This window comes from Oryza glaberrima, chromosome 12 (assembly GCF_000147395.1).
Source record: "Oryza glaberrima chromosome 12, OglaRS2, whole genome shotgun sequence".
In the NCBI taxonomy this organism is placed as follows: domain Eukaryota; kingdom Viridiplantae; phylum Streptophyta; class Magnoliopsida; order Poales; family Poaceae; genus Oryza; species Oryza glaberrima.
The window spans coordinates 2,459,329-2,479,449 of record NC_068337.1 but is presented as its reverse complement, the minus strand read 5'-3'; the positions used below and the strand labels follow the sequence as shown (position 1 = coordinate 2,479,449).

Genomic DNA, 20,121 nt, shown 5'->3' with positions numbered 1-20,121 from the left:
GGTTAGAATTTTGTTTTCTTGCGCTCCATATATAAATGATTTTGAAGATGAGACTTTGAAATGTGCATCTCGAACGGTTTTGTTTCGATTTCGTTAAAACTCATTTGAAATAATTAGCAATAATCAACGTCTCCATGCATGTAGCTCAAAATTCACTAAGAGTAGTATAGTCAACTATCAGCTCCAAATTATCTAGTTAATTTAATAGCCGATTCATTCAATAGTTACCTATAAACGTATACTCCCTCCGTCCCTAAAAAACGAATCTAGGACCGAATATGACATATTCTAGTATGATGAATCTGGACATATGTATGTCTAGATTCGTAATACTAGGATGTGTCACATCTGGTACTATGTTGGTTTTTTATGGCACGGAGGGAGTACTACACAATAATTAGTTGGTCCCACCTGTCATACACACATGCATCTTGGAGTCCATATTGCATTTGGCTATAAATATGTAGCCCTCTGCTATTCCCTCTCCTATTTTATTTTCTCAAAATATATTTATAGTAGCTTATAGTCTGTGATTGTACCTGCTCTAACCAATCAAGAAGGTAAACCGTGTACTTGCTCATAACTACCAAGCTATTATTAAGATTACTCCTAGTCCATGCGTCTGCCAGCTAGGAAAATACTCCACTAGTAGTGCTGGATACTACTGCTGATAGTGGTAGTACATTCTTACTGCATTGCAGTACATAATTAATTATACTAGTACACAGCTGCAAATTAATTGTGTTCGTGCAGCGCGTGCCAGCTTAGAAAAAGGTAACCTAAGGCTGTGTCTAGATCTAAAGTTTGAATCTAAACTTCCAGTCCTTTTTTATCACATCAATTTATCATACACATGTAATTTTTCAGTCACATCGTCTCCAATTTCAACCAAAATTTAAACTTTGTGTTGAACTAAACACAGTCTAAGGCCCTGTTTGGAGGAGCTTCTCCCAGCTGCAGCTTTTCCTAAAAGCTGCTTCTGCTAGAAGCTGCCTTAAACAGTCCACAGCTTCTGAGAATCTGTAGAAGAAGCTGGAGAAGCTGGGTTCAGAGCTTTTCCAGATTCTTAGAAGCTGGCTACCAAACATCTGCTTCTCAGAATCTAAAACTCTCTCAAAATAGACCCTAAGTGAGCCCTACTCCTCGGACCACGGATTGTGCCAAAATGACAACTCCCATAAGCAAACAAAATGCTAGTTCTACTACCAATGGATTATTAATCAACATGTGCCAAGCTTGGGAAACTGCCTGGACTATACGCATCCAACCGTTTTCTATGCTGTTCCCAAAAAAATAATTAAAAAAAAACGTTTTCTATGCGGAGCAGGTAGGTTTTGGAAAATTTTGCCAGTCAAAAACTCCAACTTTAGCTAGTCAAAAACTCCAACTTCTATCTTAAAATAGAACTATAGACAGACAGACGGTGTCGAAATGTGTCATCAATCAACACGTAATTTGTTACGGTAAAAAACACCAAAGTCACTTTGGAATGTACTTATTTACAAAGCATCAAAGGTATGCTAATCCAATAGCAATTCTACATCAGTTAAAAGCTTTTATCACCATTTCACTAACCAGATCATCCCCAGCCATTACTTTTGAGATGTGAAACCAGGTGTGATGCTGATTGCTGAGAATCAACCTAACACAAAATAATCTTGTCGTATATGTATGTGTATATATGTGTATTCCCCCCCACTAATTAATGTGCTGTAATCTAACCAGGCAACATCATTAACTCTCCTCAATGAGGCCATGAAACACAATGCACCAACCGATCCAGTCCAGAGACATCCACACATTCGTCAGCTCGCTGGCGTCCACGGTCGTAGTATGCACATGTGCATGACCGGCAAGGACAGTGACCATTGTTGACTTGACAAGCTATCCAGTGGCTACCCTCTCTGACTCAAAATTTAGCAATTTACAGTGTTAAAAGTTTACTCCATCAGAACTCTTTCATCTAATTTATCACCATAATCAATTGTAATTACCTTTTACAAACTTTTATGCTATTTCCTCCTATCAACTAATCACAATAATTTACTATTTAAGGCTTGTTAAGATTGTAGCCAAAATAAACCTTATCAAATTTTGGCAATATCAAAATATTAGTAAATTAACAATATTACAAAGTATTGTAGGATTCCTTATGTATTTAACAAAGTTTGGTAAAAAAAACTAAATATATACATATTTTTTATAACTTTAACAAATGATATGTTTTGAAATGGTATCAATACGAACCACCCATTGTTTTCATCCGTCTTATTAATAAAAATAAAAGAACTCAAGAAGAGGAGTACATCTTCAGAGACCAGAAATGCCGGCAAGTCAATTTCCATCCAAAAATCTGCATCAACCACTCAGTTGCTGCCACCCTGCCACTGCAGAAATTACGATTCTGCCCTCGCCAAGAACTATTATAACTTTGTTGCAATTTGCAAATGGATGAGATTGGTAGGTAGCTATGGCAGCTGCTTCTTCCTCGCGCGAACAAATCAATTCTCAGAATAGAATATAATAACCTCCCTTCAATTGCTGTATTTTATTCCCTAATCTCACTGTTTACAGCGACGCAACTCCGATTAAATTCGCCCACCCGTCCAGCCATTTCTACTCGTCTTCCTCCTCCCTCCACCTTAAACCTCGAGGAGTCAAGAATGGGGGTGGACGCTGCTCCGGATCGCATGGACGCGGCCTCTTCTTGGATGAATCCTCCGGTTGAGGTCTCCTCTCCGGTGGCCGGCGGCGGCGGAGGAGAGGATGGGGCAGCGACCAAGCTGCAGAAGGTGTACCGGAGCTACCGGACCCGGCGCAAGCTCGCCGACTCCGCCGTCGTCGTCGAGGAGCTCTGGTAAATTCTCCACAGATCCTACCCCAATCTTTCTTCTCCCTTCCCTTTTCTTTTCTTTTCTTTTACTGATCCTTCTGAAGCTTCTTGCTCCGGATTTGTTTACTGTTCGGTTTCGTGGAATTTATTCCATAATCTAAAAAAAACTGCTTGATTTTTAATTGAGATGGTTTGTGGATTGGATTGTTGATGAAGGTGGCAAGCGTTGGATTTCGCGCGGCTGAGCCACAGCACCGTCTCCTTCTTCGACGACCCGAAACCGGAGACCGTAGCGTCGCGATGGAACCGCGTCAGCCTCAATGCCTCCAAGGTCCCGATCTCGGCCTCTCCTTCCCTTTCTGTGCAACCACTTCGCTACCACCACAAACCCTCGAGAAAGCGATTTCTTTTGGGTTTTACTTGGACCAAGTTTCATTGACTGCTCTTCTGTGTGTTTGTGTTTGTTTGACTGCTCTTCTGCGTGTTTGTGTTTGAAATTGTTGTGTAAAAAAATTGTGCTTTGATGCAGGTGGGTCAGGGTTTATCCAGAGACGGCAAGGCTCTGAAGCTGGCATTCCAGCACTGGATCGAGGCTGTGAGTACAAATCGTACAGATGAACTGATGTTTTTTTAGTATAGCTGTACCAGGATTCTTTAGCTTTAGATATCACTACTTTTGTTTCACAAATGTGAAAAGAGGCCGCTTTCGGTTATGGGTTGACTTGGACCTTTTCAGTTGTGTGTGAACATCGATCATAAAAGCTCCATATCTTACTGTCATAGAAGCTTCTGTCCATGTTTATTTAAGTTCATTGTGCAATGCAACTTGATTACCCTGTGTTTACTTGTTGTATAGATTGACCCACGGCATAGATATGGTCACAATCTGCATTTCTACTATGATGTTTGGTGCCAAAGCCAGGCCGGCCAGCCATTCTTCTACTGGTAAGAAGTTGGTTGTGTTTTGTGTGTTTGCATTTGCAAAGTATGTTGTTGGAAGAAATGGGTTGGATGTCTGTGACACAAGAGATTTGCAGGCAGAGTAATAGATTCAGTGTTGCACTCTTATCTCAGAAATTTCAGTGAGTGGTTTGGTTGTGCATTGAATTCAATAATCTTTATGCATATGTAGGCTTGATATTGGGGAAGGAAAAGATGTTGACCTTCCTGAGTGTCCCAGAGCTCGCCTGAAGAAGCAATGCATAAAATATCTTGGTCCGGTAAGATCATGTCTATAATTGTTCCCTATCTTAGTTCAAAATCGCGTATACTGTTGAAATACTAAGAAGAGCTGCATACTCCCTCCTAGTACAACGAGGGGTCACATTCCCTCCTAGATTGCCTTTTTTTGGGACGGAGGGAGTAGGAGTTAAGGCTTTTTGTCATGTGCACCTTTTAGAATTTTATTGAACTTAAAACATGTGCTATGTCTCTGTGTTGCTATTATTATATTGTTGTGCAATTAAGCTATACACCCTGCAAAGCCAGAGGTGCACAATCCACAGATCTGACTATCAATATATAATACCCTAGCAACTAGTAGCATACCCTGGCCTACTTCCATTCACACAATATTTCAGTTTTTCATGCTAACTCATCCTCATATTTGACACCGTAGAAAGTTGCAGCATGAAACTATTTTATTTTAATGAAATAATGTTACATGAAATCTATATTTTCTGGATTTTTGCAGCAAGAGCGTGAGCTCTATGAATACATAGTTACAGAAGGGAAGATTATCCATAAGCACTCTGGAGAACCACTTGATACAAGCCAGGGTCCTAAAGGGACAAAATGGATTTTTGTTATGAGCACAACAAAGAAACTTTATGCTGGCAAGGTAGTTTTCCCATTCTGGCAAGTTGTTCATGTTGTTGCTGTTGAACTAAATTATGTTCAGCTAGTTTACCATTGCTATTTTTATTTATCATAAGCTGATTTTTCTCTATCCAGAAAGAGAGAGGTGTATTCCAGCACTCAAGCTTTTTAGCAGGAGGTGCTACCATAGCTGCTGGGAGGTTTACAGCAGAAAATGGAGTTATCAAGGTAGAGATGAAGAACTATGTGCCCTGTCAATGTTACTATTTACGCTCAGTGTTTTCCTTTATTGATATGACTGCTTATGTTCTTACATTGTGTCCACATCTGTGATCTAAAAAGATTGGTGATTCAGTTGCTAATAGTACTTCAAACAATTCTTTCGTGTTTCTGGGATTGCCATGAATAACTATTTCAGGCTTGCCTCCTTTTGTGAGGGAGATTGGAAAATGCCTGAAGATTGGATGTATTTTAGAAACATATTCTCGACTTTTAAATTTTGTATATTTGATCAAACTACATTCTTTTAAACATTTGGCCATTACTTTCCCATCCTTCTGCTTACTAGCGCATGGTAATCATTCTGATAATTTGTTTGTCTTGTTCTCCTGCATGTTGATTGGGTGCATCGCTGCTTTCTGCTATTTTCTGATGATCACTTTCTTATTTCAGTCCATCTGGGCCTATAGTGGTCACTATAAACCAAGTGCAGAGAACCTCGCCAACTTCATGAACTTCCTTGAAGAGAATGGAGTTGATCTGAAAGAAGTTGAGGTATGCCATTTTCAGGCCCATGAAACCTATTATACCCCTATGAAAGCAAATATCAGGTGGCTTCAACTAGCTTGTTTTTGTGTATTCAGGTGCGCTCATCCACCAACGAAGACTATTATGAAGATCCAGTGCCTAATAAACAGAACCCTCTTGCTACCGTCATGGAATCCAATCCTCCACAATTGATTCTCCCTCAGAACATGATAGAAGAAGATAAGGCATCTGAGCCGTTTTCGCAAGCTGAAGGTGCCGAAAGCGATAACGTTCCTAAAGTGCAAACAAAGCCAACCTACCAAAGAACCCTCTCAGGTGGTCTGAAAAGCCCTAGAGCTGCTGATGTCCCGCGGGAAGCAATTCTCGAGAGGGTGAAATCGAAGGGAGAGTCGAAATCCTATCAGCTCGGGCACAGGCTCTCCCTGAAATGGAGCACTGGGGTTGGTCCAAGGATTGGATGTGTGAAGGACTACCCAATGGAGCTCAGAATGCAAGCACTGGAGATGGTAAACCTGTCACCAAGTGCGTCGACTCCATCGCCGTCATGGAGGCTGCCAGCATGCCTCTCACCTACACCCAACTTACCATCATCTCCTCTTGGACCAATCCAGACTTCACTGCCCCAGCCAAGTTAGAATAGCATATGAGTATGTAACTAGTATGTGCAGCAGCGAGACACCATTGCAGAATTGCAGTTAAGCTCTTGGTGTAGAATGCATTGGCCAGAGTCAGATGCTAGAGGTTAATGCCTGCTGCTTTTCAAAGGTTATGTGGATCTATTTGTGCCATGAATGAATCAATAAGATTAGTAATATAAATCCTCCATGTTTGAATTTTGTTTAATATAACTCTTGCTTGCTCTTTGTTTGCCGACATTAACTGTCCCAGAAACAGCTTGAGCACAAAAATTTCCTGTCAAGCCAAGCTATTTTGCAGTTGATGTGATAGAAAGTTTGATTATGACAATAAGGAAAAGCTCTGAGGGAAGAAACTGAAAACCATGACCGATTTAACAGGGAAGGTTGCTCAAACAGTAAATGGACAAATCGTACTGTCAACTCAGAGCACAGCAGCAGAGAGCAATTAGTAAGCTAGTGAGATTGTCAACAGAAACTGAAAAAAGAAGGAATGGAAATAAGATAAGATAGAAGTGGTAGAAGAACTCAAGTTTTTTTCACATTACCACATCCATCATCTTACGAGTACATTCAGTCTACTCTCTAGACAGGCTAGGCATTTTTCCAAGTACATCAGAGATATCACTACATCAGTTATTCAGTTTACATTCATCAACTTGCTCCTGATGTAACTTGAAAAGTAATCCCAATAGTGGATACTTAGTCACCACTAGCACAACCTTTGCAACCACAGTGGACACACTCTATCACCTGTTCTTCCCTTAGGTGCTTAGGAACCCTGCAAACACAGGTGGTCGCAAAGTTGTGGTCTCGTGTCTGGATACAGCGCAGGCAGCAGAGACGCTCATAGCCTTGCTGCAATTATCCAATGCAAAAAAACTCAGTCAGTTGGCCATGCAAATTGGACCACAACATTAAGACTAAATATATGAGGTCCAATGTGCATGTGAGATTTGTCACTTCAGAGAGATCAAAGATTTTCATGGACTCAACCAATTCAACCATTAGCAAAATGTGGACTGAAATCCCAAATCAGTTGCAGATTGTTTCATTTCTATTCATAGAGGAATAATCAATTTTCCCTGGAGAAATGGTCAATCTTTTTTTTTAGGTGTACCAGTGTTAAGTTTAGTCATCGGTTAAACTGTATTTATGGAGGTGCAGGTAGCACATGAGCACCTCCCAAGAAGAACAAAGTGCATACCTTCTTCCATTTGGCGATGAGGTTACGGTCAGCATGTCCCTGGTCAAGGCAGAACTCATACAACTCCTGGGATATCTCCTTCCTGTTGTAGTAAAGGTCATAAAGATATCGGCTCCTCTGGTGATTGATCTTGAAGATGGGCCACAGTGCCTCGCACTTCCTTCTCCCATCATGCGGATCATTCTCAGCTACACCAAGCATACATGGTAAGAAATGCATCAGTTTTACTAACTAACAGTGCACATGTTTGTAATGAGATTGGATAAGCAGACAGACCTTCTCTCATCTTGGAATGGAGCTCTGAGAGGGTAGGTTCTATAAGCTCCCACCCATCGGGATATTTCACACCACTTGTTTTTATCTTAGGCATGATGCTTCTTCTGGCTGCATATGGTGATACAATCAGAAATCTGAGTACAGAAAAAATGGGGAAGAAAACTAAACAGAAATGAAGTATAGTGATCTGTCGGGGGGAAAAAAACTATTCCATAATTCCGCTCAAAAAGATTATGCACTTCTAATGAGGTTGTAACCAAAATACATGAAGATTGGATTGGGCAATATCATATAAATTTGTACCAAAAATTAAGGGAAAAAAGTTAACATAAATGGACCATATAATCTGCCGCACCAAGTGTTACATTCTTCAGCAAAACCTTTTTTTTTTCATTTTCTAAAACTAATCATAGGAAACACCATAATAAATGGTTCTAACTGATTGGGGGTCAGGGGAAAGAAGTAAAGATAAATGAAGTATATATATGATCTGCTGCAACAAGTGTTCCATTCTTCAGCACAATCATGTTTTTTTCATGTTGTACATCTAATCATAGGAAACACCATATTAATAAATGGTTCTAACTGATTGGGGGTTAAGGGGAAGAAATAAAGATAAATGAACTATATAATCTGCTGCAACAAGTGCTCCATTCTTTCATCAGCACAATCAAGCTACTCTTGCTCCAGTAATAATAGGAAGAATCATCATACTGAATGTTACAACTAACTGCCCCGTCACAACTCATTATCTACCGAGTAAGTATTCTACCTTGTACAGCATCACTGGAGTATTGGGGGAAACCGTACTAAATCATCAATCCAGAGACCACGAAATCGCAAGTTAGCACCAAACCGCGGTAAATCAATCGGGGAAAACACGAAATCGCGCAAGCTACCATCCAAGCACGCACAAATCGAAGCCCAAGCACAAAACCCTCCCTATTCTCTACGCAAATACTACTACACCAGCAACAGGAGCGCGGGGACTTATTCACAACGGAAACGCATGCACACCCGCCCGCCCCCGCCATGAGCAGATTAGAAATTTGAGGAGAAGTAGCAGCATCACCATAGAGCTCCTTCCGCTGCCCGGACGAGAAGGGGAAGAAGAAATTTTTTAGGGTTCCGTCTCCGCAGGTGGGAGGAAGCAGTGGTCGGACGGAGGATCGGGGGCCGGGGCGGAAGGAAGAAGATGCCGCTTGGTGGGTTCGGCTGGTCTGGCCCACGGTGAGGCCGCGAGGGGACATGGAATGGGCCGAACTGGGCCTCATAGGGCCTACTTGTTATATCATAAGGTTTCGAGGTTAATGGGCCAGAATATAATAAGCTTCATCACAGCCCAGTATACTAGTATTTTCTTATGGAATAAGTTCACCAGAGGTCCCTTAACTTAACAGCGAGATTTTTTGAGGTCGCTTAACAACAAAACCAGAAATGTGTACCCCTAAACTCACCCAAACCGTACACACAAGGTCCTATGGCATTATATATGGGTGGTTTCGCTAACGTGACATCCTAGTCAGCAAAAAAATTAAAAAAAAATGGGGACCACTTATCTTCTTCTCTCTTTATCTCTTTTTTTTTCTTCTCTTCAGCTCACTGTCGACCGGTGGCAGATGGGGGCGAGCGAGGCAAGCCCGAACGAACTCCGCGCGCCACCCCCATGCTCGCCCGCCGTCACCCCGCCTGGGTTGTGGTGGCGGCAACGCGCGGAGTGGCCGGCAAGGGGAGAGGCGACTGACCGCGTCGGCGTGAGATGGGGGAGTAGAAGGCCGAGAGAGGGGCGGAGCGGCCGGCGGTGGAGGGATGATGCTTGCGCGAGCTTACGTCGGGAGGAGTCCCAAACGGAGATGGCAGCTAGTTGAGCATGTGGCGACGGGAGAGGGGTGAGAGGCGGCGGCGGCGGTAGCAGCAGCTGGTGCCAGCCAAAGAGGGGAAAGAGGAGGCCGGCCGACATGAGAGGGGGGCGCCGGCGGGAGAGGCAGCCGCTGCTCTCACCCACCGCCGCACTCGCCCGCCGCTTGCCGCGGGATTTGAGGCTGCCTCTGCCGCCGATGACACCAAGCCCATCTTCGCCGGTGTCCTCCTCCCATTTCCGGCCCCGCCCCTTTACAGGGACCCCACTGTCGCAGACCGTGGCACCGACGGGAGAGACGGCGCGCCCGCGGTGACCTTATTGAGGCTGCCGAGGCGGTTGTACGTCTGGCCTGGCATCGGGGGCTTCCCGCGACGAACCGGCCGACGGGATTTGAGGCCCCCTCTGCCGCCAACGACGCCGGGGCCCCCTTCGCCGGCATCCTTCTTCCACTTCCACCCCCGCCCCTCTGCAGGGACCCCTACCGCCACATTCTCTCTCAGTGTGCGTCTACTCGACTCCTGCGAAATAGCAACGGCGGCGATGGTGCGAGGTGCGAAGCGGTGACGGCAGTGACGGTGTGGGGCAAAGGAGTGTTCTTGCAGCGGTGGCGCGTGCCGCCGCGCTCGCCCGCTAACACCGCCGCTCTACCTGCTCCGGCCGTGCACCACTGCCTGCAGCCGCAGCCGCACTCGCCCCCCGCCACGCGCCTCCCGCGTCCCAATCCCCTCTGCTCCTCCCGAGCCTGGATCCGAAGCTCGCTCGCTGCCGCCGCGCTCGCCCACCTACGCCGCTTCTCCGCTTGCCTCCGGCTGCGCGCCGCTGCCACTCCTTGTTGCGGCAAATTGAAAAGTTGAAAACGAAAGAGAAGGAGAGAAAAAGGGATGCTGATTAGGATTGTTGACCCCACATTTTTTTCTCACTAACATATGGGTTCTACATATTTATTTTTTTATTTTTTGCTGACTAGGATGCCACGTCAGCAAAATTGGACAAGAATACTGCCATGGGACCTCCTTTGAACGTTTTGAGTGAGTTTAGGGGTAGATATTTATGGTTTTGGGGTTAAAGGACTAAAAAAAATCTCACACTGTTAAGTTGAGGGACATCCGGTAAACTTATTCCTTTTCCTATTATCATTTGTTCGAGAACAAACAGGCACCGCTGTTAAGTTGAGGGACATCCGGTAAACTTATTCCTTTTCTTATTATCATTTGTTCGAGAACAAACAGCCACCCACACTACCTACTGCAGCTAAAAAGAAGAACATATTAGCACATAATTAATTAAGTGTTAGCTAAAATACTTAAAAATAGATTACTATGTTTTTAAAGCAACTTTCACAATATATTTTTTTCAAAATTGCACTATTTAGTAGTTTGAGAAATGCACATGTAGAAAACAAGGAAGTAAAGTTGAGAAAGATGAGAAAAGAACACACCCAAGTATGAAATGTTCCATAGCATTTTCATAAGAAATTTTTAAATGCTATGTAATTTGTGAAAATATTTGAATCATCATTAGCTTTGCTCAGTCTGAGGGTTTTCTAGCTTCGCCCCTGAATGTACATGTATGCGGTCTTAAGAATTATTGGCTTTTTATTTAATATACATAGATAGTGTTGAATAACTCCTAAAATGTAACCCTAACTAGCCAGTGAAGTGGCAGCAAATTCTTGGTGTTATCATTTGGTAGTGACCTGGATGCTCTGCTTTTGCAGTACATATCTACTATAGAGAGCGTGCTTGCATACCTGCTGACCTGCAGATCCAAGAAAGGTAAATGTACTGTTTTCTTTTGATTACTCTCTGCGCTTTTAAAACCTCTCTTGACCCCTTTGAGTGTTACTATGCAATCAAGCTGGAGGACAGCCTTGCTCCCATCGGTTAACTGTAAGCCTGTTACTATATGGTTGACTTGCTTTTGATGGCACAAAGCATGATCCTGCTCATTGTGCATAGCTGCAACATTTGCCTCTAGCCCAGCTATGCATCCTAGCATCAAAATTTATCAAAGATAACATAATTTATATATAAAAGTTTCATATTCTTAATGCTTTTAAGAAAATACTAAAATATAAACTATGATTTAAAAACCCTAAAACCAATGTTAAAATTAAGTTTTAGAATTAAAAGTTTAGCGACATCTTATAATTAAGCTGAAGGGATAAACGATGGACATCTTTCGCTGCACTGTATACACGTCGTCTTTTCCTCAAGATGATGATCATCTGTGCAGCCCAGGAAAGGCGCTTGCCGGCGATGATGCGTACACACAGCTGTTTTCATCTAGAAGTACGCGTCTAGAAATGATATGATCCCCACTCACTCACGTCGTAGCAGTAGCTAGCAGTGACACAACCACAAGAGAGACTGATGCGGTTGCAAAGCGAAGCGCACGAGCACGGCAAAGTGGCCGCGCAGAATTCCCGGGAAATGAAATGATCGCCACCTCTCTCTCGCGCCATCTTGCCTTTTTTTTTTTTTTGAGTCTCTTCTTGTCCCCCCAACGCCCTAACACTGCGTATCATTTTCATTAGCCATGTCCCCAATTGTTTCCAATGATCACAAGATCGGAGAAATCAGAAATGTCCAGTTGATTTCACTTGTTAAAAAAAAACCCATAAATACAACTCTGAAGTCTGAACTCGTTACAAGAGAGTACAATGCATAAACTTTGCATGAAACATTGGACGAAATAATAAAGCTAAATTGTCTGTTCTAGATGGGTTAAGTTAAAGTGTAGTACTATTATACTATAGGACTAATGCTGATGTTATGCTAGCATGTAGGTGAGTGAGACGGGCAGCATATGCCAGAGAAAAATTCAGAGTTTGACAATAAGTCGTTGGAACGGTGGGTGTGTGTGTGCTCCTTGTCGCTTGCCATGGCGCGGCGCGGCGCGCCCTCGACACGCCCCCGGCAACTACTCGACGCCTGCTCCGCCGGCCGGCTTTGCCCTCGTGCGCGCCATGCGCCACGGTCCATGGGTGGGATCCCCACCACCACGTGCGCTGGCCAATGGCGGCAGCAGCTTTCCTTTTGCACGGACATGGTGGTGCCAGCCATGGTGGCAGCTTCCTTGGCTTGGCTTTGCTTGTCTCTAGTAGTACTCCACGGGCGTGCCGGGGCAGCTGTCATCGTCCGACATGTCGGCGGCGGCGGCGGCGGCGGTGGCGGCCGCGACGCTGAACGGCGGGGGAACGTACGGCGGCGTGGCGCACCGGAGCAGCGCCCAGTTCACGCCGCTGAAGAACGGGTGCCGCTTGATGGCCGCGGCGCCGACCGTGGCGCCGAGGCGCCGCGTCGGGTCCTTGGCGAGGAGCGACGTGACGAGGTCCTTGGCTGCGGAGGAGACGGGCGGGTCCCTGGGGAACTCGAGCGCGCGCGCCACGATGTTCGCCAGGGTCATCTCGTTGTCGTACCCCTTGAACGGCGTCACGCCGTAGAGGAGCTCGAACACGAACACCCCCAGCGTCCACCAGTCGACGGAGCTGCCGTGCCCCTCGCCGGAGACGATCTCCGGCGCGAGGTACTCGTGCGTGCCGACGAACGACATGGACCGGAGCTCCACCGGCTCCGCCACGAACTCCAGCTCCAGCCCACCGGCCGGGAAGCTGCTGCCGCTGATGCCGCCGCCGCCACCACTCGCTGTCTTCTTCTTGCGGCGATGGCGCCGGCGTCGCCCGCGTCCGGGGAAGAGCTGGAAGCACGACACGGCGGGGACAATGCAGGACGGGATGATGCACGACGACGACGCCGAGGAGTGGCCGCCGGCGAGGGCGATGGGGTCCGAGATGACGTGCGCCGGCGTCGGCGCCGTCGGGTCGCACTTGAGCGAGAGGTCGAAGTCGGTGAGCATGATGTGGCCGTCGGCGCGGACGAGCACGTTCTCCGGCTTCAGGTCACGGTATACGATGTCCATCATGTGGATGTACTCCAGCGCCGCCACCACCTCCGCCGCGTAGAACCTACCATGAGCACCATCACACAAACAATGTCATATGCCATGATCATTCAGCTAAGCTCCACATAAAACCATCATTAATCAGCCACTGCTATCATATAGAGTGACCAAATGGAGAATGTCATTCTATAAAACAAAATGGAGCATGTTATTATTATCTTTAAAAAAATTCAAATGGAGAATGTAAAGCAAACAAGTTGGCCATGCTAGATGTATTATCCCATTGCAAACTTTTAATCAAAATTCAGCTGATGAAAGTGTAGCAATCACCAACTAATAATTCTTACAACTTGCTAGTGTTCTTTGCAACCACTGCATGTACAAAGCAAGTTACTATTGCATATATACTGCAACTGTATGGAAGTTGCATGACATCCTGGGACTTTAGTCACATGTCACCTTAAGGAACCCACAACTCTGTGTAGCGACGACTAACGACAAAGCCACCTGTATCAACTATCCACATCTGTGTTCATGTTTGCCACCATGGTGGATGCCACTGTGAGCCTCCAGACTCCAGTACGAAGCAAAAGTCACAAAGAGGCAAGAGCAGAGCAGAGAGAAAAAAAGAGATTAAAAACAGACAGTACTCGAGTCAGTGCATCATTGATGCTGGGGGAGTTGCACGGCTGAAGCATAATTAATTGCCACAAAGGAAGGTTCTTCATGTGGGCACTCAGTTGATAATTCCTTGGGTTAATTAGATTAATCCTTACAGCAAAGTACCCTACTACCCCCATGTTGATCTCTTCTGAATCCAACCATTCATTAGCCATAGGGCCCTGTGTATGTGTTTTTCAGAGCTGTGATTCTAACTCTCATCAGTCATCACATGGGGGTTAATAAAAGCCTCATTGACCAATGGCAGCAATTTACACCTATGAGGGAGTGATAATATATGATCATGTTCTCCAAACGGTTCTTGCGCCGTAGCACAAGGGCTTTGGCTCGTGTCACACCGGGATTAGCACAAATTAACCGACCCCATTACCATGAGTTGATTGATGGCAATGTTGTTGGCCGTAGGTAGGTGTGCCATCCATGTACAACTACACCATAAAAGCGTACGAGATCTAGTCATTCATTTCGTTTTTTTGTAGGGATACACACAATGCAACTCTGTATCTAAGGCTGTACTATGGTTTTAAGACTTCTTCACTGAGCTGATATGAGTGATACAAAAAGCTAATATGTGAGAGTGAGTTATATATGGTTTTCTTATTATTTTTCCCACAAAGTTTATCTGCACCAAAGGCTAACTGGCAATGTTAACTTCAATAGTATATGTTAGACTGCACATGTTATTTTTATACTTAAAAATGGAAAAATATAGTGAATGCCATACAAGCTATGCACTGGCAGTATGTAGCCATGTAGGTTGTGTGGTGAATGCTATGGCCGGACTACTACTGAATACTGATGTACCCTTGACTAAATGAATGTGGCCACATGATGCTTGTAATGGGAACAAACGTACCGAATAATGCTGCTACTATTATTCTCGATCAGTACAGTCTAGTAGAAGTTGACATATTTTGTTGTCTTCTACTCCGTAATATCGGCTATGGCCTACACGATATTCCTCACAAGTGAAATACGACCGAGGTTGATTCTGCATTAAAGTTATATCCCGGAGCGTAATCACACCAGCATCCGTAGTGATCGTCGCCTACAGATAAGGTAGCTGAAGATCCTAACTAGTTTTGTGTGATGCAAAAGATGCCTAATTTCCTCGAAGGAACAAACCTGCAAACGCATATGACAAGAACAGCTTTACTTCCACAAGGTCAGGCTTGGCTTCAGAATGGCAGAGGAGTGCACATGCAAACACTGAACACGCTCTGAATAGTGAGTGATTGCAAGGTGATATGGGCGTGCGGATGTGTAGTGTAGCTCAAAAGCTCCTATAGGAAGGAAAATGTAAAGCGACAGTGAGCTCCCTCCCATCCATGATGTCCAATCCCTTGCACTGTCTGTTTATTCAGAAGAGAGGAAAGGGAGACACTTTGAGCACAAATGTCCATCACCTAATTCGCAAAACACTCATTCATATACATCGCATTCATATGTTGCTTTGGAGGATATATATTAGTCCTTTTGTGTGTCTTTTTTTTGGGTTAAGGATGGATCCAAAAGGCAGCTAGCTACCATCAAATAGCATTATGTATGTTTTCATGATTGAACACATTCCGACTGAATAAAGATGGACATGCATGCCTAACAGAAGACATGATGGGGCCAAGCAAAGAAGAGAACAGAGAGAGCTTCATCCACTAGATCCTATAATAACAAGAATATACTATACTTTATGCATAAAAAAACACACACAGAGAGTAAAACCAAAGGGAATTAGTAGAACGCAGGAAACAAGCCACATTCTTCTCCCAAAAGCCTATGATCACTAGCTTAATAGCTACACTACTACTTGAGGATCCAATACTCAAAAAGTGGCAAAGTGAATTAGTTCTAAAATTTTGACAAAACCCTTGTTTAGTTCCAAACTTTTTCTTCAAACTTCCAACTTTTCCATCACATCGAAACTTTCCTAACTTCTACTCCCTCCGTCCCAAAAAAAGACAAAACCTGATTTCCGTGCCCAACGTTTGACCGTTCGTCTTATTTGAAAAAAATATAAAAAAAAATAAAAAGACAAGTCACGCATAAAATATTAATCATATTTTATCATCTAACAACAATGAAAATACGAATTATAAAAAAATTTCATATAAGACGGACAGTTAAAGTTGGACACGGAAACCCAGGGTTTGCCTTTTTTTGGGACGGAGGGAGTAACTTTTCCGTCACATCATTCTAATTTCAATCAAACTTCCAATTTTGGCGTGAACTAAACACACGAAAACATAGGAATGCTTATTTATAACTGAATGTAAAATTAACAGGACGGTGGTGAGTGATTCATGCTGGGTTGGTTCGTCAGTTGAAAAAGAAATGGAACTTTTTTTTTGACATTTTACGATACGGATGAGATTATGAGAATAATGTATTTGTGCGATCGAGCAATCGAATCGAAGAGATGTAGTGTACTACAGTATTATACCTGACGGCGGACTCGGTGAAGCGGCGGTGCGGCTGCCGCTGGCGGAGGACGTGGAGGTCGCCGCCGGGGCAGAACTCGGTGAGGAGGCAGGACCAGCGATCCCCCTCGGCCACGCCGTAGAGGCGCGGGAGGAAGGGGTGGTCGACGGCCTCGAGGATCTCCCTCTCGGTTCTCGCCCGCCCTTCCTTGTTCCTCCCGGCCAGCTCCTTCCTGTCCATCACCTTCGCCGCCACCACCGCCGCCCCACCGCCGCGGGCGCCCTTCACCTCCGCCAGGTAGACGCTCCCGATGTCCCCGGAACCGAGCCTCCGGACAAACCGTATGTCGGAGAGAGAGACCGCGCCGAGGCGGGGTGCGGCGGCGGCGCGAGGAGGAGGGGGAGGTGGAGGAGGAGGTGGGCCGGAGGTGGTGGTGGAGACGGTGGTGGCGGTGGAGACGGTGGAGCCGGAGCGGGAACGCTCGGAGGAGCCGAAGCTGAGGCTCTGCAGCTCGTCCGCCGCGAGATCGGCGTCGCCGCCGTGATCGGGAGGCATTGCCGGCGAGGGGGGGAGACAGCGGCGGAGGTGGAGGTGGGGAGATGGGGGGGCGCAGGTGGTGGTGGTGGTGGTGGTGGTGATGAGGTGGGTTTTTAATTTGAAGAGGACACGAGGGAGGGTGACGGTGATGGGCCGGGCCGGGATCACGCGTCCGGTCCAAACGCAATTGGGTTTTTATTTTATTTTGTTTTGTTTTGTTTTATTTTTTTATTGGTTTGGCTTTGTTTTTGGGGTTGGATTTCCGGGGAACATGCAGGCCCTGTTCTACGGGTAGTGTAGAGTATACCATACTTGGATTAACAGGCAGTAGAACATTCCATTGCAAATGCTACAGTATACTAATTAGCAGGTTGATTGGATTAGATTAAATTAATTACCTCGTTAATGATCAACTGCTTTGACCTAATGGCATTGGGTGCTACACTCTAGCTAGTGGTGATTTCACGGCTCGAAAAAGGAAGAGTTGCCGGTCGAGCGAGCGAGCATGCAGTAACCGGTAATCAAGCTCGATGACGAGATTATTGTTGCTTGGGTTGAAATCAATCGCAAACGGCGCCGGCGACCGCACGAAATTGCCTGCCCAATCTCGTGATATAACGCCTAGTTTGCATGGCACTATAATTTCGGGATTGGCCGCTTGCGCTTGGAACCACACGCGCACGCACGTTGGAGGACCGAGCTAGAAGTGGCACTGTGGTTAGAGAAGCTAGTTGCCCCTCCGTTTCATATTATAGGAAACATATCCTATGCACACAGGCCCTCACATGTACACATGTGCACACCAACTAAAAAATGTCACCAAAAAATCTAGAAAAAATCATACACATACTTTCAATTGTATTACACCTAGGGTTAAAATCTTAACGTCAAATTCATTATATTTTAGCCATAACAAAAAAACAAAAAATCTGACAGTTTTAAGGTTGCAATTTTGTCAGAATTTTATCTTTTTTGTTATTCTCTATGTAGAATGAATTTGAAGATGCGACTTTGCACGTAGATGTAATACTATTGAAAGTACATGTATGAATTTTCCTAGAATTTTTTGTGATAATTTTTAGTTGGTGTACACGGTGTGTACACGCGAGGGCCTGTGTGCATAGGATACGGTCCCCATATTATAAATCTGTCTTTTAGATCTTTTTCACAGTTAAATATTTTTTTATGTTTGATCAAATTTATAAAAAAAATAGCAATATGTATAACACGAAATAAATTTTATTAAATGTACATAATATTGAATGAATTTTGATAATATGTTTGTTTTGTGTTGAAAATGTTATTATATTTTTCTATAAACTTAATCAAACTTTTAAAAAATTGGTTAGAAAAAAGTCAAAACGACTTATAGTCTATCTCTCAAACTTCTTGAAAGTTAAATCAAGTTTATATAAAAATACAGCAACATTTATAGCAATAAATCAGTTTTATTATATCTAACAATGAATATATTTTGCTAGTTTTTTTGTTTTATGTTAAAAATATTACTTTATTTTTTTATAAATTTAATTATTTTAAAAAAATTAAAATGACTTATAATATAAAATGAAATGAAGGTAGTAGCAATCTTGAACGGATGGGACTACATTGACGTGGATGCGAAGAGAGCATGATCGAGTACGTCCAAGTGTAGCCGGGACAAGTGACTGGACCAAACGATGGAGATACAATGCGTGTGTATTCTTCCGTAGCCCCGTAGCTAGCTGAGCTGGAACTTGCTCTGTTCGTTTCCTCTGCTATACTAGCTCATGGGATGGACCAATATTGCGATATGGACCAAGGTGATGAAGCTAGCCGCTTGTTTTGTTCGAGCTCCAGCTTTTTTTCTCACTGAAAGTCGATCTGATGAATCTGAAGGGCCGGGGCCCATGTTATTAGGACGGACGTGTCTGTCGGGGTGGCAGTTGAGGTCGGATTCTGCGAGACATGTGGTGTTTCCTTTTCAGGGGGGATTATATTCATCTGCAAAGCTTCGTAGGGCCCTCAAATATTAATTTGTTCATGCATGCATGAGCACACTGCTGCCTCTACTGTCAGGACATTATATCTTATGACAATATATAGGCCATGTTTAGTTCTAAAGTTTTTTTCCAAACTTCCAACTTTCCATCACATCAAACCTTTCATACACACAACTTTTCAGTCACATCATCTCCAATTTCAACCAAATTCCAAACTCTAGGCCGAACTAAACACGGCCATAGCAGTGTAAGCCATTCAAATGTTTGAGTTTCTCTAGCTGCTATATAGGCTTATGCCCTTCACACTGCAGGGACGTGGCGAGTTACCTCCCGCGCCACATTGGACCCGTACATACGTGGCGACGAAGCGCGGTGCTCTGCTTAGTCGCTCATCCCTTTATCTGGGAGATGAGTCTTTTTGTTGAAGGGAGGGCGCACAGCGCAGGGAACCTCCTCCATGCCTGTGTTGTGGAGGTCGTCCCTCTAATCCTCCACTCCCTCGCTCTGCATCATCGCTCCCGCGCTGGAATCCTCGCACCCGTCCAGCTCCGTCTACATCGATGCGCCAGCGGATAGGGAGGAGGGAGAAATGACGAGCTCTCGCAGCGCTTTGGATCTGTGACGCCATCGTCGCCCTCCGCTGCTCAAAGCAGGGACGACACACGGGTTGCCCCATAGCTATCGGAGATGAAGTCGGGGATGTCGTCGCCGCTCGGCATCAGGGCAGGCAGCACTTGCCGGTGACGAGCCGAACGACACCGTATCCTCTCCGTTGTGGCCTCGCCGCTGTTGTGCATGAGAGCCAGGAAAGTGGAAAGGGGAAAGTGGGAGAGAGAAGGCCAGTGCGCTCACATCCACGTTCCCACACTCACCTCTCGCCATCTCCGTCGGAGAAGGATCAATCGATGCGCCGGTGTGGATTGGGGGAGAAGCGGTGCGATGGAGAAGATGCGTCGCAGGTGATGGGGAGGAGAAGCGACGGATTTTTTTTGTTGATGCATGAGGATAAGCACGAAGGGTTAGGTGGTTGTGTGGTCGATGATTTTTTGTTGGGTCATGAGCATTGTGAGGTGCGTGGCTTTCGAGCCAATTTCATCACACAAATAGGCCAGAGACATGCATAGTGTGCCTTGCACTACTACTGCCCTTAAGGATCACTTGAGATACAACTCTCACAGTGCAGTGTAGGCTCACAAATGCATTTG

At 44.9% G+C, this 20,121-nt stretch overlaps 3 protein-coding genes across 4 annotated transcripts; 1 reads left to right on the top strand and 2 right to left on the bottom strand.

Annotated features, from left to right (window-relative positions):
* The first annotated feature begins 2,455 nt into the window (after nucleotides 1-2,455).
* Nucleotides 2,456-6,267, top strand: LOC127757262 (IQ domain-containing protein IQM3-like). Its single transcript, XM_052282754.1, has 9 exons — nucleotides 2,456-2,857; nucleotides 3,050-3,164; nucleotides 3,363-3,428; nucleotides 3,690-3,778; nucleotides 3,966-4,053; nucleotides 4,527-4,673; nucleotides 4,787-4,879; nucleotides 5,324-5,425; nucleotides 5,515-6,267. Exons 1-9 carry the CDS (start codon nucleotides 2,664-2,666, stop codon nucleotides 6,052-6,054), a joined length of 1,434 nt encoding a protein of 477 aa, XP_052138714.1. The 5' UTR covers nucleotides 2,456-2,663; the 3' UTR covers nucleotides 6,055-6,267.
* A 204-nt stretch (nucleotides 6,268-6,471) lies between these two features.
* LOC127757263 (protein BUD31 homolog 3) lies at nucleotides 6,472-8,746 on the bottom strand. 2 transcript variants are annotated; one of them, XM_052282755.1, is made up of 4 exons: nucleotides 8,610-8,746; nucleotides 7,538-7,645; nucleotides 7,262-7,449; nucleotides 6,472-6,912 (listed from the first exon to the last, which is right to left on the bottom strand). In XM_052282755.1, the coding sequence occupies exons 2-4, from the start codon at nucleotides 7,629-7,631 to the stop codon at nucleotides 6,757-6,759; spliced, it is 438 nt and encodes a 145-aa protein (XP_052138715.1). In that variant the 5' UTR covers nucleotides 7,632-7,645; nucleotides 8,610-8,746; the 3' UTR covers nucleotides 6,472-6,756. The 2 variants fall into 2 exon arrangements, with proteins under 2 accessions (XP_052138715.1, XP_052138716.1); XM_052282756.1 differs by having other exon boundaries at nucleotides 7,538-7,641; nucleotides 8,610-8,713.
* Nucleotides 8,747-11,990: 3,244 nt separating this feature from the next.
* On the bottom strand, nucleotides 11,991-17,004 carry LOC127757865 (serine/threonine-protein kinase D6PKL2-like). Its single transcript, XM_052283448.1, has 2 exons — nucleotides 16,420-17,004; nucleotides 11,991-13,365 (listed from the first exon to the last, which is right to left on the bottom strand). Exons 1-2 carry the CDS (start codon nucleotides 16,950-16,952, stop codon nucleotides 12,498-12,500), a joined length of 1,401 nt encoding a protein of 466 aa, XP_052139408.1. The 5' UTR covers nucleotides 16,953-17,004; the 3' UTR covers nucleotides 11,991-12,497.
* Nucleotides 17,005-20,121: the final 3,117 nt, after the last annotated feature.